This window comes from Saccostrea cucullata, unplaced genomic scaffold, assembly GCF_032062105.1.
Source record: "Saccostrea cucullata isolate Sc308-1 unplaced genomic scaffold, CSIRO_AGI_Scuc_v1 ctg249, whole genome shotgun sequence".
In the NCBI taxonomy this organism is placed as follows: Eukaryota; Metazoa; Mollusca; class Bivalvia; order Ostreida; family Ostreidae; genus Saccostrea; species Saccostrea cuccullata.
Genome location: NW_026936117.1, coordinates 375130 through 401973, shown reverse-complemented (window position 1 = coordinate 401973; position 26844 = coordinate 375130). Strand labels below are relative to the sequence as shown.

The window sequence follows — 26844 nt, the reverse complement described above, 5'->3', positions numbered from 1 at the left end:
GATCGTGGTTTGGACTGAGATATGCAATACCACAAGTTTTAATACGAAAGAATATGATGCTTTGAAAAATTTACAAGAGGAAGAACATGAAACTTATGCAAAAATTTTAACCCCTTTTTTGTCATGTGTTTGTATTTCACATGTATTTCACATGTACGTTACCTGTGAAAAAAAAACCTTTCTAAATACTCTATACTCTCACCTTTAACCCCTTGACCTTGAAGTTTGATCCACTTTACAAGAATGTTAACATTACTTTGAATTGGTGAATGGGTATAACTTTTGAAAGAGAAGAGGTAGGGTTTTCACATTCCGCCTGTATACATGTATTACCTCAGTGTGACTTCCTAAATATAGTTATGATTTTGGAGACTTTTTAAGGTGGAATGCCACACCAACTTTTTATTTTATAGATCTCTGAGTCATCCTTTTTAAACAATGGTTTCAGCATTGAAAGGCCGATATTAGCTCTTAATTATTTCATATGAATTTTTTTTGTATTTTTTCAAAGAAAATGAAAAAAAATTATATCCAAGTAAGTTGTTTTCGATTTAAGGGCATTCTCTGAGTTTTAAGCCTTTGACCTTGACCTTCATTTTAGACCTTATTTTCAACAATTTTAACTTTTGAACTTTTGAAATATGATAGTGTATTCATATTTGAAATGATATGACATAAGTAATGGCGTCTCACTAAAACATCGAAACCAGGGGACCACAATTCTTTGAATTTGCTTTTTTCATTTCAACCGTAACTGTCTACTCTTAGTACATGCTATTGTATTCGTAAGAATCCAACATTTTATCCTCAGAATTAAGTCGGTGCACTGACATTGACAAGCAAGACCCTAACGTTCCCATTACAATACGCATCATTGACTTGTAAGCCTCAACATTTAATGTACGATACACCTTATTCTTAATTTTGTGTCGTGATGAATTATTACTCCTCCCAGTCTGCGTGAAAATTTCCTCACACAATGGTCCAGAATTAAATTTATATACAAGTGCAGCTTCATGCCTCATCCCACCTTTTTAGGGGTTTGTGTGTGCCCTGCTGGACTGGTCGATCCTGATTTGTAATGTTTCAATGGAATATTGCACATAATTTGATATTTCATCTCGTACTATTTTTCATTTTATTCTATATTGTCAGTTCTGGATGAAAATTGGTCTTGGGAAGTTTAAAAAAAGTTTTATTGAAATCTAGAGCAGAGGGTCTGTTAACCTTAAGTACAAATTTCCATAGTTAAATATATAAATACGAAGCTGGCATTGATTCATTGCATTCCTTTTAGTTAGGAGGAATTTAATATTGGAACTAACATTTCCCGGAATAAAGATCATGGTATAGGTCGTCTGGATGAGTCAAAGGGGTTGCCGTTGAGTCGCGGCTTAACGAGTTTATCCTTACGTCGCAGGTATGAATTCTACACGTGACGTGGAGACACCAGTCCTTCGGATGAGACTATTATAAAACCGAGGTCCCGAACAGGTCTGCTGCAGTCTCAATACCAGTGAAAAATTCTTGAAGGACGTCAAACAAACAAACAAAAAAACAAACAAACAAAACATATTCTACAGGTATAAAATCCGAATAAAAAGGGACAACAACTAAAAGTTAAAAAAGAGGTACTGTGAGCAATGAGCTCACTAAATGATACCCCCGCCTCCCATATGGTTATAATGGCAAAGTCCATGTTTTGCTGTGGCCGGGAAACCCAAAATATGTGTCGGATCAAAAGTAAAATAGGAGGTGCACAATGGCAATATGTAATAAAGATTCTATGAAAGTTTCATTAAATTTCACTCAGTGATATAAAAGGAGCTGCGGATAAGAGATGGGTACCCCAAAGCGTAACAGACAGACGGACGGACGTACAGCTAGACGGGCGTACAGCTAGACGGACGGAAATCCCGATCACTATATACCCTCCCGCTTTTCAAGCGGGGGGTATAAAAATTAAAATGAAAGGTATAAAGTTCGCGGGCAAAATGCGTTTTGTCGACCCTAAACTTAACGGCCTCAGGCAGACACTTTGGTTCGAGGGTCCGACAAAACGCATGTTGCCCTCGAACTTAGTCATTAAATGTATAATGTTTAACAAATTGACTGTTACTAGAAGCTTCATGCATTTTATGGTTAACTCTCTCTCTCTCAATCTCTCTCTCTCTCTCTCTCTGAATATCTATCTGATGAAACATAAATTTGGTAAAATCTATTCTCCTTAGGTAAAGTCTAGTAGTGATTATGACTGTAGAATATAAATTGAACTATTCAGCGTAAAGTAAACTGACTGTAAGCGTTATTATACCCCCCCCCCCCCGCTTGAAAAGCGGGAAATAAAATCGTTAATTCCGTCCGTCTGTAGGTACTCCGTCCGTCCGCAATCCGTCCGTCCGTCTGTTACGCTTTGGGGTACCCTTCTCTTATCTGCAACTCCTCTCACACCAATGAAGGAAATTTAATGAAACTTTCACAGAATATTTATTACATATTGCCATTGTGCACCTCCTATTTTACTTTTTGATGTGACATATATTTTGAATTTTCCAGAGCAAAACATGGATACTGCCATTATATTCATATGGGAGGCGGGGGTATTATTTAGTGAGCTCATTGCTCACAGTACCTCTAGTTATACTGATATGGTTACGTGAGAAATCCATGTATTGCAGGATATATTGACAATAGGGTCATAAATACATAGTAGCTAAACAAATCCGATATCTATACCCCCCGCTTGAAAAGTGGGAGGGTATACTTTTATCGGTATGTCCGTCCGTCCGTCCGTCTGTACGTCCGTCCGTCTGTCTGTTACGCTTTGGGGTACCCATCTCTTATCCGTAACTCCTCTTATACCACTCAGTGAAATTTAATGAAACTTTCACAAAATCTTTATTACATATTGCCATTGTGCACCTCCTATTTTACTTTTTTGATCCGACACATAATTTGGGTTTCCCGGCCACAGCAAAACATGAACTTTTCCATTATCATCATATGGGAGGCGGGGGGTATCATTTAGTGAGCTCGTTGCTCACAGTACCTCTAGTTTTGGAATCTGTTTTTTTTTTCTTGGGGGGGGGGGTGTTGAAATACTTTAGAATAGCAGACCCATTCTGCATGATGACATACACATGTACTTTTCTTCCCAGAATTCAAATTATGTAAGTCCACTCATAATTATATAATTTCTTCACAAACAACACTGCAGACATTTCATTTTAGATCACCGTAAATTAGGTTCTTGCAGGAAATGGCCATTAACAATATTATATAAATACTAATCAATAACTGCCATGTGCGGATCAGCGAGCAATTTAATTACTAGTAATCAAAATCACGTCCGTATGTGGCTTTTCCTACCCTTATAATTTACGCAGGTATAACGAATGTTCTTTTTATAACCCCCGCTTGAAAAATGGGAGGGTATACTGTAATGAGCTCATCGTACTCACAGTACCTCCGTATTCTTAAGTTATTACCACTACTATTTACTACTGAGTGAAATTTAATGAAACTTTCACCAAATTTATGTTTCATCAGCACCTCCTATTTTACTCTTTTATTCAGAGAGAGAGAGAGAGAGAGAGAGAGAATTTTTTGTTTACCTATAAAATGCATGTAGCTTCTGGATAACATTTGATCAATTTGTTAAACATTATACATAAAACAATATATATAGCAACACATGGACATTATGGGAGGCTCGAACCAAAGTGAGCTCATTGCTCACAGTACCTCTAGTTTTTTTTACGTACATGTATTTTGTACGCATTTTGTAACCTCGGGTCCTTCACTTTTGAACACCAACGAATGAAAAGGTTATTAAGCTCCGCCCATTCTATGACGTAAGCGGTCCAACATCTCATCGACCGGTTCAACATCTCACTCAGCGGTCAAACATCGATTTTTTTTATGCCCGCTCAACAAATCATTAGGAATGTTAGACTTTTTTTCGTATAGATTTTTATTGGAAGAATTTTTAAAGGTACTAGTATAACGAATAGTTTTGCTATAATGTGATCTGTATTAACATGCACCTGTACCATTCCCCATGCAGGAATTACTTTGAAGCTTTTTTATCCCATGCTATTTTTGAAAATGAAAATTAAAAATAGGTTCGCTCTATAAAACTGTAATGTACTATTCCACCCGTCATACAGGCTAAACATTGAAATGGGTCTCTTAATTTCTGTGCTATCCATCGATTCTTAAATTTTAGGCATCGTAACAGCTGTGCCAATGCAGATTTAAAAAAAACAACTTTGTTCTGTCTATATTTTTTTTTGACTCTCTGCAATGCTTTATACATATATTGATCTCTTTTATTAATTGTTAAATGCGTTGTTAGGACAAATGTTTATTAATGCTTGACTATATACAGTTCACTATTCTTTTTTTGATTGCTAACTCAGTGTTTGGGTTGAGAAAATAACGTTTGATCTTGATTTCTCCCCCTGTTTTCTCAGACCAGACAAGCAATGGGATTTGTTAACTTACCACGAGTAAAACGTTAAAAATATTACGCGGATCCCTTTTGTCTCTTGCATGTAAGGGGCAGAAATATGCCACCATAGCATTATACTAGGATTATTTATTAACTTCATCTATAATTCATTAATGTATTCTTTCCGAATAGAATTTATATAAATGATTGAAACATATAAAATGTCGAAAAGATGTGCATGTGACTTTTAAAACATACAATAATATCATTTGGTCAATTTTAACAGATTTTACAACTTATGAGAGATTTGATATGAGTTCCTTGTGTATCAATATTTGTCTTTTTTCAGGCGCAGATCCAGGACCCCCCCTCCCACCCAAAAAAAGGGGGCGGGGTCTATCCAAGTCAAAAAAATTCCAATCCGGAAATATCTTGACAAGCAGTGAATAAATAAAAATAAATAAATGAATGATATATAAATAAAAGTAAAAACAAACAAACAAACAAACAAACAAAAACAAAACACTCCTCCTAAAATCATTTTACATGCACGAGAAAAAAATATTTCGTGGTTGTAGTTGTGCGGTCTAAAATTTCTAGGGAGGGAAGGCCCAAAGTCATTTTTTTTATTTACCTCAGTAGACCCTTTTAATAACTGTAATTTTCATAAGACCCCCCTATTTTTTTCAAATATGACCCTTATAGAAAAATATCCATCAGGTACTCTGTTTGTTAAGCTGCATTAGTCTTCCCTTTTTCAGCTTTTTTCCAGAGCAATTCTAGTTTTCTCTCTCTCTCTCTCTCTCTCTCTCTCTCTCTCTCTCTCTCTCTCTCTCTCTCTCTCTCTCTCTCTCTCTCTCTCGTTGTATTTCTCCTTTTCTTCTAGAAAATGAATCCTTTTGCAGTGCCAAACGATTTTCCAGCTTCCGAAATAAGACATATCCTCTCTGTTTCAGTATCCATACATGTGAATGTCTTGTTCATTAGGAAAGTGCATAAGCCTCAACACTTGGGGCTGATCATTGGGTTTAGCTCTTAGAATTTAGTCCAAGTATGCAAACAGTCCCTCAGAATAAAAGTTACGTGTATATTTGTCCACACTCTTGGTAGCCGGTGAGATTTCCCCAGTAATAAGTTTTCATATTTAGACCTGCGATACTATTTTCACTACTTTCCGTAATGGTGGTAACGGGATAGGTAGAATGATTTCCATACCAGTATCATACTTAGAGTTCCTGGTTAGAATTTCAAAAATTCTGCACCCATTAAAATATATATACTTTCGACAAGATAGGTAGAACCCCTTTTTGGCCCCTGGTTTTGGATGTCTTTTAGAATAATGCAACAGTTTATCAAAATACTGTCGTCACCCCTGCAACAAAATGAGTATTTGTTATGTTTTGAAATACACAGAGGTCATATATAAACACGTCAGGAAATAGGTGAATATTCGACTTTTCTCATTTTTAGGCAATTTTTCATCGATTTTACAGCACCATTTGTTTCGGAAAACACAGAGCACAATCTTGCCTGTGTACCAAATTTATATATATATTTTATACACTATTGTTATATGCAGTTTATGTGTGAAAATCTCAGATATGCAAGTTTGTGCTCTGTGTTTTCCGAAGAGAAACGTATCTCAAATATGATGAAATTCCACCAAAATTGAGGAAATTCAGGAGAATGTCCCATTTCTTCATTCTCTTGTGGCCTCCAGGTACTAGTAAGCTTTGAATCCAGATTAGTGTTGTCTTTAAAGGAAGCATCATTTTAAGTTCTGTTAAACTACAAACTATCACAATTTTACCATGTAGTGTTCTGATTTTTACATCAAATAAGGGGCCAGATTCCGCTGTTACCCTACCTTGTCCTTTATTAAAGTAAATATGATTGACGCAATGGACTTGTTAGACACGCAAGTAAAGAAACTGGTGGGGGGTGTCGAACGTACAGTGAGCGATCACAAAAATTCTAAAAACGAACAATACACCGTGGTAGCACACATTTTTAAGGCTAAATTTTATGATAAAATGTCATAACTTTAAAACGTCACAACTCGGAAACCCATAAAATTCTTGTTGAAAAAAACAACCTGTAACAGTATTTGTAATGTTCAATTAATTATTGATGTTTAAGTATCAATCAACGTTTTTCTGTTTTCTTATATTCCATTTTATGAACGGTGTAACTGGGTCTTTGAACCCTTTTATTGCGTTTGAGTGAATAAATTATATTAATTATGATTATTATATTAATTTTACATTAGGAATACACAGGTCTGCTGATAAGGAAGAGAAAGGTCATACCCAGACAGCATGACTACGTTGGGCCAACGTTGGCTAAAGGTTGTACGGTTGGTCTTTAGTTGGCGTTGGGAAGACAATGTTGGGCCAACGTTGGACCAACGTTACCATGTGAATAACCTCTTTAGTACCCAACCATGTTGGGTTTCTTACGTTGGCCCAACGTTGTTCAACTAATTTCGTTTCGTTATATTTTCTAATGAAGTTGGGGTTCAATGTTGGCCCACTGTTGGCCCAACGTTTGTAATGCAACCTTAACCAAACTGTCAACTTAATCTGGTAGCAGTATGTTGGCCCAACGTTTGTAAGCTTGAGTGTTTGTTTTAAGTGTTCTTTTATAGTTAGAATAAGTACATTGGGCCATTGTTGGGCCAACAGTTAGATTGCAAACTAAAGGATGATGTGCATGAGTTGGGGGCATTACGTTGGCCCAATGTTGGCCCAGTGTTTGTTATACACTAGGCTTTTATGAAAAGATCATTAATTTCTTCCATAGCAATGAGACTAAACTCACTATGGTTTATTGATGAAAATTATACTTTTCTGCTATTAGTATCCACTTCTCAAAAAATCTTCTCTATATAGTGTCTGTTTATAAATTTTGAAATCTTAATTAACCTTAAACTTTGAATGTAATTGTAACATTTGTTTCTCTCGTATACAATTAACGAAAAGTCATTATAAAAGGAGACTAAATAAAAGTGTTTCTTACATTAGTTTACCCGGTAATATAAATAAAAGTTAGCATAATATGGAAACTAAAAGTTCCCAGGGACGGGATGTGAATGACGCATAAATCAAGATAACCTAGCCAGCTTTATAATTGCATTCAAACAAAAGTTAGGCGAGTCGCTAAAACTGAAAGAGTCGCAGCAAATTTAAAACACCAAAATGTGGAGAGCTGTCAAGTTTAATTACTCACAGCTGGCTGATAAACTCAAAATGCAGAGGAAGTTACAGTAAGGTTGGGATTTTCAAAATTTGGTGCACACAACGGCTAACGGCGAAATCCTAAAAGAAATGTAAGTAAAGTATTATTATATTTGAAAACTATAGCTAATTCTTTTACAAAATGATTCAGTTTATATGAAAGACATAATATCTTACATTGTATATCATGACGAGAAATGAAATAGATAAGAAAATTTCAGTATATTTGGTAAGGTGTGTTTAATGGTAAATTCTTTAGTATTTAAACAGGGTTAAATGCATCATGAGTTAATCAAAAAAATAAATATTTCATCAATTTTCAAAGATATTAATATATTCACTTTTCTTAACAGCTATATATTGTTCTTGGACGGGGAAATGTGCTGTGTCAGTGTGCATTAATTTGCAGAACTTCATACTGGTTCATTGATGACAATGAAGAAGGAGGAAGAAAATGGGAAAGAAAGTGAATATGTGAAAAACAATTGCAATCCGAACAAGACTAAAGAAGGACGTTTCAAATGCTCTTGGATTATACTATTTGTGTCTTTAAACAATATTTTACTGAAAAGAGGGATTGATAAAAATTGAAATTCAAATATTGCCAAGTTGTGTTGTGAACTTTAAGCTCCTTTATATTCTATAGTTTTGGGATTTTACAAGTTTTTGTGAACAAAGGGATGGTTCTGGAATTGATGTAATGTTGTTTGAAAGAAGATTGTGTTTGAAATTGAAATTTCAACTCCCTCATTATATTAAACGTTTTAGATTTGACTGTGTGCTAAATCCAGTCAATCGTAGAAGCAAGTGATGCAGAGGAAGTGTGGAGTATAAATCGACATCTTGAATACATTTTAAGGCAGAAACGTGAAAGCAAGACGTATTATTATTTATTTTTAAACTCTGTAAGCTTTGGCAAATGTTTTTGTTTAATTATTGTTATAATATTGAAGCAAACTTAACAGAATTTGTTAGAAACTAACAAATAAATTGTACAGTTTATCACTTTTTTCTTTTGCCTCATTGTCAACATTAGCTAGTTATTTATTTTTGTCAAGATGGCTTAATTTTGAATGGAAATCATTATTTATATAGGATAGGTTGGGCCTCTGTTGGACCTACATTGAAAAAAGAAAATTTTCCGTAAAATAATAATGGACCATTGTTTGACCAACACAGGTACCGGACACTGGACCCCAATTGAGCCACCGATGGTATGTTGGTGAACGGACGTTGGGCCATTGTTGGGCCAACACAAAAAGTACGTTGGGCCAATGTTGGGCCTTTGTTGATAAAATCACTGCTGGTAATTGACGTTGGGCCAATGTTGGGCCAACGTTGACCAAATGCTGTAATAAAATAGGCTAACGTTGTGCCAACGTTGGGCCAACGTAGGGCCGATGAGCAAACTTGCATTGGGCCAACGTTAGGTAGCCAACGTTGGACCAACGCAGTCAACAACTGTGCGCCAACGTTGGCCCAACGTAGTCATGCTATCTGGGTAGTTACTAGGCCTCAGGTGAGCATTGTGACCCATGAGCCTATTGTTTTATTTTTTCTAATTACTTAGTTTAACGCTGAGTCGGCAATATTTCAGCCATATTTCGTGGGCTGAAGAAACGGGTGTGTCATAGTTATGTGACAACAGAGACATATATATTATATGTCTCAAAGAAAGCTCAAAGGGAAACAAATACACATACGCATACGTGTACTGACTATATAAAAAAAAACTGTATAGCATTTAGGCCTAGATGAATCCTTATAAGTTCAAAATTTCAGTAAATAAATCTACGAAAAATACTGTTAATCATGGAATGCATAAAAAAGTACATTATACATAATAGTAACTGACTGACTGTAACTATATTTACCCTTATCGCTTTTTCGGAATACTTCTATGGGAAGAAATTAGAGGACTTCCGATTGAGCGCTATAGCAACTATAAAGCAAGATGGCGACTGCAAACAACAGTTAGCAAAAACCGTTGCAAAGAAATCGGAAATAATAATTTAAAGTAAAGGTAAATAGAAGCTAAATATATATATACAATTTTACTGTCACTTACCTCAACTTTAAAATAGAAAAATATGGCAAAGGATAGTTAATTCTTAATAAACTTGCAGAGCCGCCGTTTTTCACATGTGTTGGATGTGTAAAATTGCAGTACAGTATTCTTTGTATTTATATTTTTTAATTCAAATCTTGTGATATAGAAAAAAAGGAGCTAAAAAAGGAGCTCAAGATGCCTCTGGGACCATTTGGGGAGGTGGTGGGTACCACCGGGACACTAGAGGCCCTTGGTCCAGATGCAAGTAATTACAAAAGCAAAGTTATTGCTCCCAGAAACCCCAAACTTCTGAAAGATGATGAAGAAGGACACAAGGTAAAGGAGATGTCTAACTTTTAAACAATTGAACAAAAATTTATAAAATGAACATTACTTGATTTGTACAATGCACATTCTCTAAAAAACAAACTGTAATAACTCTTTTTTAATGTTAAACTTTCTCCACATAAACATAAATTTTCCATTACTGATTCAAGATTACTAGATTTATCTTAATTTCAGATGACACCCAGTAAATTTCTGTTTGATATGCAAATGAACACCGAGCAAAAATTAGCCAACACACATATCATGAGAATTCCCAAGAAAATAGAGCTGCTGGATATGGCTGACACAAGCCTTCAGAAGGTATTTTGTCTTTTAACATGTAATTACATGGTTCATAGTACCTCACCAAACATTTACTGGCAATACTGTTAAGTTTTAATATTTTTAAGGAATAAATAATTTTACATATCTTACCTGCTTACTGCTTATCAGTTCATATCTTCCTACAGCTTTATTGCAGCAGATCTTGTTTTTTAAATTCAGTAAATGTATATTTCATGCATGCATTATCATTCATGCTAAACATTTTAATTAAACGTCATGTTTTTGTCATTGAATATTTTATTTTCTTTTACAACATACAAGTACTTTTTAAGTATGCTGGTAGTGATGCATGTGCAAGCTTACATATCTGTATAAAATTCACATTTTGTTGCAGCCAAACATTGGAAGTTTAAGTTTTTTGAGCTGGGTAAACTGTTTTCTTTTTTGATATTATTTATATACATTTGTTTTCTTTTGAATGTTTATAATGCAAAATTTTTCTTTGAAGAATTGTTTATTGTTACTTTAAAGAAAATGATGCATACCAAAAAATCATCATTGCATTCTATTGTGTTTTAAAACTTTATCAAACTTTTTGCAGACTATTGAAGTAAGAATCTATGGTTATCAATTATAAATATTGTCATTCAGTAAACTTTTTATTTTCAGTTTGAATGTTGCTTGAATCATTCTATTTGTAAAATAGTTAAACACACTATGTTGAAACTACACTTTCAATGGTTTATGTTTGTGGAAAATACATTTAAAAATTCAGAAGGTGTTTTCTATTGAGAATTTCATTCAACCTTTAATACTAATTTTTAAAAATTGATTCTTTCCCTAATTTATTTTCTTTATTTTCTTTCTTTAGTTTTCACAAGTCAATATTGATGAACCAATGTTTCAACCATTTCCATCTGAGATTTACTTTCAAAACTTTGAGCCTTATGAGGTTTATGAAGTACCATTGATCCTGAGAAATAATGACAAGGTAAGATTGAATTGAACTCCAAGTCAGTTTCTGTAGCCTGTTGAACTAACACCACTAGAAAGAGAAAAAGCAAAAAAAAAATGTTGATGCATGTATTATCATTTATACATGAACCATAGAGTATCTACATGTATATTAAATTATTACCTTTGCAGGAATTCCTCTTTTAAAAACTTTGGTCATATGGCAATATTTTATTTAAGGAATAACTGTCTTATTTTTTGATTTCATGATGTGATCAATCGATTGGTTTGCCGTGATAATTTGTATAAACGCCGAAGGCCAATCACGCAAGCCAATCGATTGATCATCTTCATGAAATCGAAAAATCTGACAGTTATTCTTTATATTTACATGCTCTTGATTCGCCCAATCCACATGCTACAAGCCCTGCTTCTGTCTAGCTATTTGTCCCGCACGGCACATGATTTTTTTAACAGCGCTTATTGATGAACCAGTACATTCATATAGAAATAAAGTACATTAACTATTTGTAATTTTATCTCAGACAAAGACATTGGAAATGTAAATATTTGTAATTAGTTGTTCTTTCAAACTGTTTATGCTCTGACTATGTAGGTGCCAAGACTTGTAAAGGTGACCCAGGCTGACTCTCCATACTTTGAAATTATCAGTCCACACGATGTGGGTCACAAAGTGGGACCAGGACTCCCTACAACATTCAAACTACAGTTCCGTCCTGAGGAGAAAAAGGTCAGATACAGGAAATCTGGACTCCATAATCAAACTTACTGAGTGTCATGTTATAAATAATAATAACACTAGAAATAATTCAGTAGTATAAAACATATAGTTACTATGTCAAGTAGCAGCAGATTTTCATAAGTGTTTATTTGTTGTAGGATTACAATCATGAACTTGTGTGCATCACTGAACGTGAGAAGTTTATAGTGCCAGTACGTGCAATTGGAGCCAGGGCCATTTTAGACTTTCCTGACAACATTCATTTCCCAGCAGGCCCTGTGAAGAACACACATTCCAGAACTCTTCTGGTCAGAAATGTGGGCAACAGCGAGGCAAAGTTCACACTGACCGCTGAACCGTTAGTTCCTTACAAGTTCATCATAATTCATCTTGTTGTTTGGTCTCATTGATTGCATTGCAAAGCAGAGTACAGAGTATATTTATCTCTTCTCTGAATGCCTTCAAAAATAGATTCTTAAACAATTTCATACCTACTTTAATTCAATAATGCAAAATTGACTTTCCATCTTTGATTTTACAGGCCGTTCAGTGTAACTCCTGAGATAGGAACTTTAGCAGTGCAGGACAGTATGCAGGTTACAGTAGAATTCACACCCCAAAAAGTGGGGGACTACAACTCAGATCTTGTCCTTCATTATGATACAGGTATGTTGTATGGTCAGTTTATCAAAATAATTATAATTAAATTGTTAAATTGCCTGGACCTAAAGCTCGCAGATAGAAGTTTTTGCCTGAATGGTGAGAATGGTTTCCATTCTACCCCTTTTATATTTTAGAGATATGCATGTCTTGAGATCTTTGAGGGAAACATTGTATAAAATCTTCCTTACTCTTGATTAGGTGAGGATGTGTTGATTTCACTGTATGGAGGTGCACAGGATGCTAACGTACGATTGGACAAAAACTCAATCAGGATAGAAAACACCTACATCTCCATGGCCAATCAAAGGACAGTGACCATTCACAACCGCTCAGACATTATAGCACACTTCAGGTGGACACAGTTTGCCACAAAGGAAGAGGAGGACCAACAAAAGATGTCGTATGTATACTCACCGTACTCTATCAATAATCTTACTAATCTCATGTGTTTTTACTAAATTATAAAACTATAACCCTGGAAAAAAATTGGCTTTCAATGTCACAATTTCCTCACATTCTGTTTGTGCTACAAGTAATCCCACAAGATTTCTTTCTTCAGCATGACATCCAGACTATCCCTGGAGGAGAGACAAGACTCCAATAAATTCCTGGAGGAGTGTGTCCAGGACCCCACACTGAGGGACAAGCTGTCCATCCTCAACAGGACCTTCCAAAACAGGAGGAAGGTAGGGGGCATACAATAAAAAAAAGCTTATTAAATGTAATGTTAGAAATATACTAACCAGAAGTAACGTTTCTACTGGTTATCAGTGATTTTGGCCTTCTAACATGATAATTATTGCAGCAGATTCATACTTATAGACAATAATGAATGATTTAAGTTGAATGTATGCAACATTAAAGACATCGAATCATAGTATTCTATCAAGATATGGATATCACACAAAGTTCATTTTACTTCATTAAATTAAACAAAGATAGCATAATATTGATTGCTCATCTTATCTTTATAACATTGTTGCAAGCAACTTATTAGTTCAGAGTTCTCTAAGTGAAAGCTTGATTTGAAAGATGTTAATCTTTATCATTAATCATGGATTATTCCTGTATTTGACAGCTGGTGGAGAATGACAAGATGTTGTTTAATGATGACGTCATACAGATAGAACCAGTGGAGGGCGACGTGTGGCCTAACTCCAGCTTTGAGGTCAGTGTCATCTTCAAACCGCGGGAGGCGGAGACCTGCATGAAGACAGCTTTTTGTGACATCACAGGCAGAGAGAGCAGACTTCCTCTTCGTATCCGTGGTGATGGAATAGGACCAAACGTGCAGTTCTCTTATGAAACTCTAGACATGGGAAATATTTTTATTGGATCCAAGCATTATTACGAGATCATTTTAATAAACAAGGGTGATATCGATGCCATCTACAGTGTGATGCCCACAAAGACTATTTTTGGACCCTGCTTCAGTTTTAACCCTGCTGAGGGTATTGTGATGCCGGGGGGACACCAGGCCATTCAGATCTCATTCTCCAGTCCCTATCTTGGGGATTTCTTGGAGGAATTCTCTTTCCAAGTTGATGGACAACCCCAGCAGCTCAAAGTGTCTTTCACGTATGTATTGATTCATCTCACCATTTCTTCCTTTATATTATATGCTTCTGGTTCTTTTTCATTATTATTCATAATTTCTTTTTTCTTAATTTAGTGGATCTGTCATAGGACCAACTTTCCAGTTTGATGTACCAAAAATCAAGTTTGGAACCATTTCCTATGGTAAGTGTAGTTTGAGTGACATGAGTAAATCTTTATCAGCTGATTGAGAATATGATTCTCTGACATAAAATTTTTAAATCTCTCCCAGGATTTCTGAACACTCAGACTTGCAAGCTTCAAAACACTTCCTTGGTCCCCATGAAATTCCACCTGAGAGTCCCTGGGGATGGAACAATCCCTAGCGTCTGTTGTACCGATGACCTAGACAACAACTCTACAGACAGCAGCACCCCAGCTCCTCCTCCCGGGGCTGGGCCACCCAGGGAATTTGAGATCGTTCCCAGCTCAGGGACCCTGCAGCCTCAGAGTGAACACAAGATCACAGTGAAGTTAATCTCCAACACGATCAAGAAGTACGAGATGAACCTGGTGGTGGACGTGGAAAACGTGGGAGAGGATGTGTTGTCTCTTCCCATTAGTGCCAAGTAAGCCCATTTATAGGCTAAAAAAGAGTTGATTTGATAAACATATAAAATCATTTCTTTCAATGTGTTTTTAGCTAGACACTTTAATATCAAATTTACATGGACATTGGAGTCAATTTTTATGATTATATTCCAGATGTGTAGTGCCACCAGTGACGGTTCTGAGTCCTATTTTGGATTATGGTCGATGTTTTCTGCGTCATCCATACGAACACTCTGTAAAGCTTCACAATGACTCAGACTTGCCGGCTAAATATGAACTTCTGCCACAGCAAATAAATGAGGATACACCCATACTGTACAGTAGTCCCAGATCAAAGGTTTGTTATTTTTTTTAGGAATTCAACAGGCTTTATAGCATAGAGAAGTTATATTTATCTGTATACACATTTCTATATCTGTATTCTGATATATTCACAGTGAATGATTTTAAGATACCTGTGTTTCTGTGTTATTATTAGGGCATTGTGGAGCCCCACTCCCTGTGTGATGTCCCCCTCCTGATTGAGGCCCAGATGCTGGAGGAACAAGACATAGTAGCCTACTTCTCCATCTTTGGCAGTCCAGACCCTCCTCTGGTAAGAAATTTGCTTGACTGAGTTTTATTGTATTATGATTTTAAATAATTTCATATTTTCTATGTTAGTTTTGAATTCACATCTGATTCATTAAAGACACTATTCTGATATAGGTTTGCTTCATCTGAAGTTTTAAAATTCGCTACATCTAACAAGACCTTTAAAATAAAATAAAAAAAATATTGATTGTTTAAAGTAGATTTTTTATTTCTGAATAAAAATATTTATTACTGACATTTTTCTTTGTAAAGGGAGTACATATATCCTGTATTGGTGAGGGTCCAGTTGTACATATCACCCCCAATGAGTTGGACTGGGGGGTAGTGCCAGTCCTGACCAACATTCCTAAGATCATCACCCTCTCTAACGAGTCCCTCATACCAGCTCGCTTCACTGCCAACATGGTAAGTAAAACATTCTGAGATTTTGTTGTGAAGCTTAGCTATCCATTATATATAGAGACAGTTTTTGTATTTTTAATAGTGTTTTTGATGGTGAATGTTGTATCTCTGGTTCTAAATGAGTGATTTGATACGTAGGTGCGACCCCGCTCAGCCTTCAGTGTAGACCCTGTGGAGGGTGAAATCCCCGCTGAGAAGTCCCTGGACATTAAGGTCATTGCACACCTTGACGATGCCGTCCGCTTCCAGGATAAACTTCAGCTCAGTTTCCTGGAGAGCCAGGTCCGCTATATTCCTCTGACTGGTTATGGTCAGGGCACCACCATTGTGTCGGATCCACCCCTCACACCTCAGCTTAACCTAGGACCCAACTTCAGGTAATTTTCAGATCAACAGGTTACATCTAACCTACTGAAGAGATGAACATAGACTATTAGAATTGTAGGGAAATCTATTATTTTCATTCTCTTATTTTCGTAACAGTAATCGTCCTCTGAAGAAGTCATTCAAACTGACCAACAAAGGGAGACGACACCAGCAGCTTGTCTGGAGTATGGATGGCTTTGGTCCCGTGGGTAAGGCACGTAAAGACCTAGCTGCCTACAACCCACTGGACATGAAATACAGGGTACGGTTTCTTTAATTCCAAATATTTGTCATCAGTAATCTGACTTTCTGTCTTTTGGTACATAAATCTGGAAATGCTATAACAAGTTTTGTTTGCTTTTTTTTAAAGAATGTGCCACCCCCACCCCAGCCTCCAAAGCCAATATTCAGCCTCAACCCTAACAGATTTGATCTTCCACCGGGAGCCAGCTTTGAGATGTTCATTGAGGGATTTGTAGAAAGGTGCATTGTCTTTTTAATTTGTCACAAATATGAATGAGATAATTTTGTTAGACTTCATTTTAATGTTAAAATTTTAGCTATTATAAGAGTCTTTGGGTTTTATTTAGCCCCCAGTTTGTGAGGGAGCGCATGCTGTGTCATGCTATCATTGGCAGACAGGTGTGATAAGGAGCTGATCATGTTTAGTGAATGTTACATTTAAGCTGTATGAGACCTCTTTTTAATTTGAGTTTGATGAATGATTTAGCAAGTTTCTAAAATCTGACTACTGTATAGGGGGAAAATAACTCCAACCATATTCACGGTGTTAATAAATCTTCAGGTGTAATTTTTCAATAATCTCCATGTTTTATTTGGAAATTTGAGAATAGTGCTGTACATAATCATTTCAGTAATTACGAGTAGTACTTGACTTTTGATAACTGCACTTGTTTTTATTAATTGTCAATTATTTATTAAATCTAATTATTTTATATAAACCGAGACAGCGTTGTTAGTGAAATAAAGACCTCCTTTTTATATACATTCAGTACCAATTGATGAATGATTTAGCAAGTTTACAACCCGTGAAATCAATCCCCTATACAGTACTTTAAGAAGAAATGAAAATCTTTGTTACAGAAACCTCATGACACTCTGAGTAAGATGGTCAGAGATCTGAAGATGATGAACGTGTCTACACTGCCACTGACCACTGGTCTCAAGTTACAGAAGCCATTCCAGATCATACTGGACGACGAATCTAGGGTGTCTGAAACGGTCAGTACTGAAGCTAAGAGTCAAATTTTTTCTTCCATAAAACTGATTTGTAAGCTCTTGACATTGTAGCTGATTATATACTTCTGATATAACAGGAAATCCATTTGGCTGTTGGGAAGGAGTACACTTTGAGAATTGAGTTTGACCCAGCCTACAAGGATGACCTTCATATTCGGACCATTGATGAAGTCCTACACATCGCATACAAAGAGCATCCCCACATTGTAAGGGACTCAAAGATAAAAGAACAAACTCTAGCACTGTTTTTAAATATAAAATATCTTTACTGAGTTTTACATTCATTTTTTAACATATGTTGATTTTATTTGTCAGTTTTTAATGATTTCCTTTATTTATGACCAGGACTACATTGCTCTGCGTGGAGAAGTCTATTTCCCTAATCTAGAGTTTGAGAAGACCGTGGTAGACTTTGGTTGTATCCTGAATGACACAGAGGTCACGAGGTACATAAACATTACCAACAACAGCCCAATGGAGGTCAAATACAGATGGTGCTTCCTGATCGGAGATGAACCCTGTACTGTCATCAATCGCCCGCCACCCAGAAAACCGACAGTCAAACTGGAGGAGGTGGTGGAAGAAGAGGAGGAGCCAGAGGAAGAGGCTGAGAAGGTAGAAGTGGTGATCGAGGAGGAAGAGCCAGAGAAGGTTGAAGAGGAGGAAAAGGCTGAAGTGGAACCCACCAAGGTGTGTACAGGGAAAACAAGGGTGTGTACAGGGAAAACAAGGGGGTGTAAAGGGGAAATAAGAGGGTGTAAAGGAGAAATAAGGGGGTGTACAGGGAAAGCAAGGGGGTGTACGGGGGAAATAAGGGGTGTACAGGGAAAACAAGGGGTGTACAGGGGAAACAAAGAATTCTATTAAGTAATAAGGAAATTTTAAATGTAAAAAACACTCATCTATTTACGACAGAAGATACAAAGGATATTGGAAAAAAACTTTCAAAAAATCTAGGTTACTAGAATTAAAAATTATCTTTTATCGCTGGTTCAGTTGCTGTGTACTGGTATTTGTAGGAGAATATTATTAGATTAATTGTGATTATGGTAAGTTCAAAGTTATACATAGATTTACATGATTGGGATCAGTGTCATGGTTTATTTGTTTATTAAGGTTCTTATAATGTTTTTGCATGCAACAACAATTCTTATGTAATGGATATATGCCGAATACTGTTCTATATGTAAAATTATCAGACTGTAGAAAACTGTCTGATAAATAGAGAATATTACATACTAAAATCCATATCATATGTCATATCAGCCCGAGTGGCCCGATATCAGCCCGAGGGCCGGAGGCCCGAGGGCTGATATGGGGTCCGAGGTGTGTGACATATGATATGGATTTTAGTATGTAGTATTCTATTTATCATATATTTAAAACACGTAATATGCAAGTTCATATATGGTCATTGATGAATATTTCGTGCTTGTTTGTGACATTTCTCTTTAAAATTTAATAAAGCCTATTTTAGGTAACTGAAAAAAAATAAGACCATAAATGTCATTAGAGAAAGATTTATTATGAATATTAAAATAAAATCAAGTAAATTGACTTTTAAACGTTATACAAACGTTACTTCCGGTTTAATATGGATCACAGGTGATATGGATTTTCGTAAAAGATATGGGGTATTGTGACATCACCCGTATCACACCGTGCAGAATCGGTGTATTTACTACTAAGTATATGATAATTATACATATAGAATAGTATGAGGCGTATATCTTACTTAAAACATTGCCATTTAAATGTCCAAAAGTTACCTGGAGGAGTCCGATAATAACACAATGAGAGTTTAGGCATCCATTGTTTTCTACCCGTCTGATAAGTTGATAAAAGAGATGAGATAGTAAAAAAGTGAGTGAACTTTTGTTTCATTTCATTCATTCAATGGCAGTTTCAGGACAGGGGTCTGGTGGTGAAAGATTTTTTTGGGGGGGGGGGGGGGGGGACATTTTATTTATGATGTGCATAAGTTGACATTGATACTGACATAATTTTGGGTGATATTATAACCATCAGCATGGAAAGTAAAAAATGTGGATTTTTACCCTGCAGTCTTAGTTTAGATAATGGAAATATTCTCAGGTTTTAAAAGTGTGGCCATCGGGGAACAAACATAAAATAAGGAGACTTGCAGACTCTTTCACAGAAATGGATTTAAATTCGCTTATTCAAAGTGCTGTATCAGAAATTCTTTTAAAGAGTCAGTGGAAAGTATTAATGTTGTGGAATGTTTAAACTCGGATTTTTTTTTTCTCATGGATTTGCTATTTTGTAGCCATTTAAATTCCTTGCGTTTGCTTTCCCTGAATTTTTCCCATTTTTATTGTTTATCAATTTCAATGTTCATTGCCGTCCGATAATATATTATCAGACTGGTAATTATTGTTATCGGACGGCTACAGGTAAATTTTTAGACTGCAAGAACAAAGGCATCACGTCACAGCAATGTTTTAAATATTTTTATTAGTATTTTATTGCATGATAAGTTGATAACCATTAATTATATCAACAATCAAGGTTGTGGTGATCTATCAAAGCCAAAATGAAGTTAGTTTCTTTTTGTTTTTTTGTTTTAATGTTGTTGTTTTTTTTTATTTTCCTGTCAGTTCCTGATTGGGGCCATCAGAAATCATGAAAATGTTAAGATTTTATACAAGAATTGATTAAGTATATTTAAGATACATGTACATGTATATGAAAAATATTTCCCTGCATTGATGAAAACAATAGATAACATATCCCTAAGAATTAGAACATGTCAGAATCCTGGGGTTGACTTTAATTTTGCTCTAAATATTAGGAGGAAGAATCCAATGTTGAGCTGACAGAACCAAGTGAAGAAGTCATCAAGAAGCCTGAGGAAGAAGAGGAGGATAATAAGCTGATTGACGAGCAGACAGCGAGCCCTCGAGCGGAGAGTCCCGCTCAGGAGGATCAGGTCGAGAAGGGTCAGCTAGAACAGGTAAACAGCTAGGGGAGTTAACTCTCTCTCTCTCTCTCTCTGACAAACAGGTTAACAGAAACACCCCCCCCCCCCCCTTCTCATTTAGAGAGGTTAAGAAAACTTTGTCACTGATGGTGAAAGCCTTGATTTTCAGCTCCACAAATAAATAGTGACACAATGAAGATAAGCTATTTTTATATTGATCGTATTGTTACAGGAGGGTATGCCAGAACACGGAGTGGAGAAGGACCGGGCCGATGACCTGCGGATCAGTATCGCGTCAATGAAGGAGGCTCCAGTCGAGGATGACCCGCTGAAGAGTAACCGGGCACTGAGTCGGCTACTGGAACAGGAGCGGGAGGAGTTGTCTCCCATTGGTATTGAAGAGGTAGACATTGATACTCACATTGAAGGGAAATCCAAAAATTATTCATACCATTCATTTACTTTGTGAATGATGAAAGATCTTGCCTGAAATATTTGTCAACTACCAAGCATAATGTATAATCTTTTAGAAGGTAGAAAACTAAATTTACAGTGGTTTAATTTTTTTACATTCTTTTATTTTTGTAATAGGTATTTGACATTTTGCCTCTGTATGGAACACTGATGCCTGGAGACACAGAGCAAGTGACCATGACCTTTTATGGTCATGCTGACATTTGGGGTCAGGCCAAGGCCATTTGTGAGGTTGAGGGAGGTCCTACCTATGAGATTATTCTGAAGGGAGAGGCTTCACTTGTCGAATACAAGTTTGATACAAAAGAGATTGATTATGGAATGCAGGTAGGAAATGTTTACAACACTGAAATCATTACAAGAGTTAAACACCTTTCTGAATTGTTAATTCTGTATTACTTGTTTTAGATGTGTGACTATGATTATTTATAGAGTTATGTATCAATTGTAGATGTATGACCATGTGTGCACTGCTGAGATAACTCTGGTTAACCTGGGAAAAGTTGGTTTTGAATTCACTGGAGTTGGCATGGATCCAGCCCAAGCCAAGAAGCCTAAGCCAGGTGTCACTATAATGGTACCCCACACTGTAAGTTCTGTATTACCACAAACCAGGTCTCAAGGTCACAAAAATGTCTACATGTCAGTCATTTGTAAGATACAGTTTGACAGTTCTATAGATAAAAACTACAAATTTGTAATATAGTGATAGCAACAAAAATTTCTTTTTTGTCTAGTTTAATTTCTATACCATTTAAACACAAAACTTATAATCAACATTTAATCATTAACAGTTTTTTATAATTATTACAAAATACATGTGTCTCATTAAAAATTTTAATTTGAAATTTCTTGATCAGATGTCCACATAATTTTTATGAAATTCATGCATTTAATGATTTATTAGCCTTTTTGATGGGCTTCTTTTAGAATCCAATATATCGCATATCACTTTAAAAAATATTGATGGCAGTTTTTTGCTTAAAGTACAAAAAGTCTTCTTAAAAAACAAGAATTTTGAATTGTGAAAATGTAAAACTGAGCCCTTCTTTGACAGGGTTACATTGAGCCCCTGAGTCAACAGAAGCTGACTGTTAAATACCTGCCTGGAGTTCCTGAAGATTTCTCCAAGAGTTTCACAATCCAGGTCGCTCATTTTGAACCAGATGAAATAAAGATCCATGGATCTGGAGTGTTTCCCCGGATTTCCCTGGATCTGCCCAGAAGTAATGACCCCGAGGGTTACTACCAGGAACTGGAAACTTCTGCCAGAGAAAACCTCGCCAAGACGGGTAGAAAGGTCACCAAGGCGATGGAGCGGCCAGGAAGTGGTCTGGCCACACACCCCCACAGACAGGATCATATGCAGGTCAGTTGTTCAAGAATGTCAAGATATTCATACAATAAGTCAAACTACCATACAATAAGTCAAAAAAGGCAGCGTAGACAATTTCTGTAATAGTATATTAGCAGTTCTGATGATTATTTGTATTACAGGGCGAGATGTCGACACAGCCTCAGGAACTGGAGGTACAGATGGAGGTTGAACGTCTTGCTGTTCAGCAGTTTGCTCTAGATCAGCAGGCGCAGGTACTGGCCTGCCCGGATCTGTACGACGTCACACCTCCAGACAGCAATGAGAGCCGCGAAACCAGCGACTCTAAGGCCCCAAAGAAAAAGAAAGTCAAGTATGTCACTTCTGTCAACTGTATTTCATACTGTACTTCATGCTGATAAAAATCACAATCCCTGTCATCATAAAAAAATATCTATGATTAAATGTGTGTTTTCATTTTTTTATATATCCTCTGATTATTGGTCCTTTAGGAAATCCTTGTCCTTTTCCTCTAACGGTACACCAAAGTGAGTCATAACTGATTCCAGTTTTACTTTTTTTCATTATGTTTTGCATGTGTTCAAAATTTTGAAATTTTATTTTCATTTTATTGTTTCATTTTAATTATTTAGTTTCTTATTTTTTTTAATTTATTTATCTTTTTTTTGTTATGAATAGATTTAATTGTTCTATTCACATTAAATGCATGTTATTATCAATTACTGTACACAGGGTTATTTTCCCCCATGTTGTTTTCGCCCTTTTACACTTGCTTACAAATTTGCCTCATTTTAAATTCGCCCAGTCCCAGTTCTGTTTAAGAATTTATGCTTTTAAATTCGCCCTCTTCTGACAAGGGCAAAAGGGACAAAAATAAAAACAGGGGCAAAAATTTCACTGTATACAGTATATTTATGCACATATTTATTTATTGTGCATTTTGACTTCATGGATGAGAAATTATGTTTCTGCACATATTTATTCATTGTGCATTTTGACTTCATAGAAATAGCAAGTCTTTGGTTTATTTGAGTTTTCTTCAGCTTATGAATTTTCAAGTAGATGCAAATATTGCTAGAATGATTTTTCAGTAATTTATGACCTTAAATTTTAAGTTATAATTATGGATTTTTTTATGAAAATGATACAGTTTGCCCAATGAGGTACTGTTAATAATTTAGTAATTGGAAGATTTTCTCCAACATCGAAAATTAAGTTCTGCTTAATTAATTATTAAAGACAACTAACTGATTATACTGAGGATTCTCATAAATTTATCTCTAGGAAATGATGTTGTCTGAAACAGATCAGAACAAGAGATTAAGGTGTTCATAATCATAAAGTGCTTTGTTTCTCTCCTTTTCTTGTGGGGTTACATTTAAGTTATAGAAATACAGAAGCTTAGATTGGCAGCTGCTCTATAACCTGACTTCCTCTCTTTCAGACCCAGACTGCCTGAGTATATTTTAGACTTTGGTCACCGTGTCTTGGGAACAGTGTGTACACACATCATCAGGGCCACCAACACTGGGGTGTTTCCAGTCTCGTTCCAGGTGGAGCGTGACGACGTACATCGCTATGGATTCCACGTGGAGCTGGATCGGGTCCGGAATCTGCCCGGAGCCCCGGATCACGAGACTGTGGACTTTGTTGTTAGTTTTGATCCCCGGGGAGCCAACCTGCCCCTGGGACCAATAGAGACCGTAGTACCCATTAATGTAAGTGAAAAGATGTTTACATAATCTTTCATTAATTGAACTTTAAAAAAGAAGAGAGATGAAAAATTTCTATCAATGAAAATATTTATAGTGCAACTGAAAATAATGAACACAGGAAAAATAGTCCTATGATGAGTTGAAAACTTAATTATTTTTTCTTTGAATTTTGATGTAGATTTTGAATGGCCCAGTCATTCAGTTGAAACTGAAGGCTAATGTGACAATGCCAGACATGGAAATATCGGATGATTCCCTGGACTTTGGTGAAGTGAAATGTGGAGAATGTAAAGTAATCACAGTCCAGCTCTACAACCAACAGCAGGTCAAATGTGAGTGGAACTCGCTGCCCTCAGAGAAAGAGCTCAGGAAGGTGAGGTCAAAACTGCATGGTCACAGAAACCTAACAAAAAGTGTTATAAATGTCAGGGTCATAAATTATAAGGGATAAACCTTTGCTTTTACAAATTGCTTTCAATTTTATTTTCAGGCTGAGAAGCATGTTCCAATGCATCTGCGGAGGAAACAAAAAGACAAAGATAAAACAAAGCCTCGTCATTTTGAAATCATGCCTCCTACTGGTGTTCTGATGCCAGGACAAAGAATTAACGTCCAAGTCAAGTTCATGCCCACTGAAGAGGTAACACATACTCTTTCATTTTCAGAAGATAAATAACCAGGAAATTTATTGATAAATTTGATTTTTTCTAAACATTTTATTTTTAGCTCACCTCAACGAAGTTGGGGGAGCTTATGTAATACCCTCGACGTCGGCGTCCCAGGTTAAGGATAAGTTTTTTGGAGCAGTTTTCTGTTTACGTACATGTACTTCTATGTCCTATATTGATTAGACATGCATGGAAGATGCTTCTAGTGTGTTTCATTGTACCAGTCAAAGTTTCAGATGCTGCAATTTCAGCAAAGGAATGACCAGGTTAATGTTTTTGGAGCAGGTTAACATTTTTGGTGCAGTTTTCGGTGCAGGTCTCATTTCTAAGATACTATGAGCCCTATAATGACTTAACTTGCATGGATGATACATCTAAGGATGCATTCTACCAGGCTTGCTTCGGATGCTGAATCTGAACTACATTTTCTGGTTGAGTGAACAGGTTAAAGTTTTTGGTGCAGGTTTCATTTCCAAGTAACTATAAGCCCTATGTTGACCAAACTTGCATGGATGATACATCTAAGGATGCATACTACCAGGCTTGCTTCGGATGCTGAATCTGACCTACATTTTCCGGTTGAGTGAACAGGTTAAAGTTTTTTGTGCAGGTCTCATTTCTAAGATACTATGAGCCCTATAATGACTTAACTTGCATGGATGATACATCTAAGGATGCATTCTACCAGGCTTGCTTTGGATGCTGAATCTGACCTATATTTTCTGGTTGAGTGAACAGGTTAAAGTTTTTGGTGCAGATTTCATTTCCAAGTAACTATGAGCCTAATAATGACTTAACTTGCGTGGATGATACATATAAGGATGCATACTACCAGGCTTGCTTCTGATGCTGAATGTGACCTACATTTTGTGGATGAGTGAAAATGTTTTTGATTCAGGTTTCATTTCCAAGTAACTATGAGCCCTATATTGAGCAAACTTGCATGGATGATACATCTTAGGATGCACACTAATGGACTTGCTTTGGATGCTGAATTCGACATACATTTTTCAGATGATGGACCAGGTAAATGTTATGGGTGCAGGTCTATTACCAAAAAACTATAAGGCTTATATAACATTGTACAATCCAAATTTGCACAAATGATGCATCAAGGGATGAAAACTCAAATTTGCTTCAGATGCTGGATTTTAATTACATTTTCATGAAGAAGACCTAGTTTAATTTTTTTATATAGGTCTATTTCAAAGTATCAGATCAAAATTGCTTAAATATTTTCATTTTTGGAATGTACACTTTTTGTTGGTTAATTGTGTGACTTTGCCTTACTTAAAGACAACATTCGTTGAGGTGAGCTCTGTAATCTCTGATTACCTATGTTTTTGTTCTTCCAGAAATTTTATGAGCAGAGGATTCCAATCCGAATCTACCAGAGCAGTCAGCGGATTCTCCTGCTGTGTCGAGGTCAGGGGTTAGAACCCAGGCTGGAGTTTGATCGTAACCTTGTGGAATTTGGTCCGATTCTGCCACACAGCAGCGGAGATGAACAGGAAATCATTGTAAAGAATCCCTGTAAATTCCCAATAGAATTCTATAACCTGGAGTTTGACTCAACTTATCTAGAGGAGGAAAAGGTGTCAAGTTGTTTTCTCTCTTATTAGCATAGAAAAACAATGTTCAACCGAAATAGCAATATATTTTTTTCAATGATTTTTTTTTTTTTGGCCAGTTTTGATTGAATATATTATTACAGAGTTTGATGTTTTTTTCAAAATGTAGATTTTACGAATCATGAAAGGATATGATGAATACAACACAATCTTACTGCCTCCAAGAGGCACTGGAGAAAAATTGCCCCCAGAACTGATAGAATTTTATGAAGGTATGCATCTAAATATTGAATAAAAATTTTAGCTACTCATGATATAAAAATGGTCACTGAAAAGATCTATCCAGATGATCTACAGATACGACTGAATTTGATATTATAGAGCAAATGAAGAAGTTGGAGGAATCAGAGCGTGCACGTAAAGAGGCTGAGGAAGCCGCCCTGGCCGCTAAACGTGAGCTGGAGGATCAGACTGGGGAGGGGGAGAGTGAGGAGGGAAAAGAGGAGGACTCTGTCCGCACAGACCTACCCCCAGGGACCAACGACAGCCGTGCAGGGTCCAAGGCAGGGACCGTGGAAGCTCTAGATCTGGAGGATCGTCTGAAGAAAGACGATATGGAGGATGGTAAGATTCTATAAGTTAGCCCATTAACTAAGAAA

At 36.2% G+C, this 26844-nt stretch overlaps 1 protein-coding gene across 1 annotated transcript in view; it reads left to right on the top strand.

Moving 5' to 3' along the window:
* The first annotated feature begins 9895 nt into the window (after positions 1-9895).
* The window catches only part of LOC134244782 (hydrocephalus-inducing protein homolog), a 42763-nt gene continuing 25814 nt past the window's right edge, over positions 9896-26844 (top strand). The window contains exons 1-36 of the mRNA XM_062727023.1: positions 9896-10075; positions 10262-10387; positions 10746-10778; positions 11223-11342; positions 11922-12056; positions 12206-12405; positions 12589-12713; positions 12909-13110; positions 13270-13396; positions 13789-14288; positions 14383-14450; positions 14539-14875; positions 15012-15195; positions 15337-15453; positions 15705-15857; positions 15993-16231; positions 16338-16482; positions 16591-16703; positions 16811-16862; positions 17325-17462; positions 17558-17686; positions 17826-18170; positions 18500-18529; positions 20293-20454; positions 20654-20824; positions 21013-21222; positions 21347-21484; positions 21953-22264; positions 22393-22583; positions 22723-22758; positions 23676-23949; positions 24125-24319; positions 24437-24586; positions 25970-26209; positions 26355-26457; positions 26567-26809. Coding sequence (XP_062583007.1) covers positions 9935-10075; positions 10262-10387; positions 10746-10778; positions 11223-11342; positions 11922-12056; positions 12206-12405; positions 12589-12713; positions 12909-13110; positions 13270-13396; positions 13789-14288; positions 14383-14450; positions 14539-14875; positions 15012-15195; positions 15337-15453; positions 15705-15857; positions 15993-16231; positions 16338-16482; positions 16591-16703; positions 16811-16862; positions 17325-17462; positions 17558-17686; positions 17826-18170; positions 18500-18529; positions 20293-20454; positions 20654-20824; positions 21013-21222; positions 21347-21484; positions 21953-22264; positions 22393-22583; positions 22723-22758; positions 23676-23949; positions 24125-24319; positions 24437-24586; positions 25970-26209; positions 26355-26457; positions 26567-26809 — 6184 coding nt within the window. The 5' untranslated portion in view covers positions 9896-9934. The remainder of the gene's footprint in view (positions 10076-10261; positions 10388-10745; positions 10779-11222; positions 11343-11921; positions 12057-12205; positions 12406-12588; positions 12714-12908; positions 13111-13269; positions 13397-13788; positions 14289-14382; positions 14451-14538; positions 14876-15011; positions 15196-15336; positions 15454-15704; positions 15858-15992; positions 16232-16337; positions 16483-16590; positions 16704-16810; positions 16863-17324; positions 17463-17557; positions 17687-17825; positions 18171-18499; positions 18530-20292; positions 20455-20653; positions 20825-21012; positions 21223-21346; positions 21485-21952; positions 22265-22392; positions 22584-22722; positions 22759-23675; positions 23950-24124; positions 24320-24436; positions 24587-25969; positions 26210-26354; positions 26458-26566; positions 26810-26844) is intronic.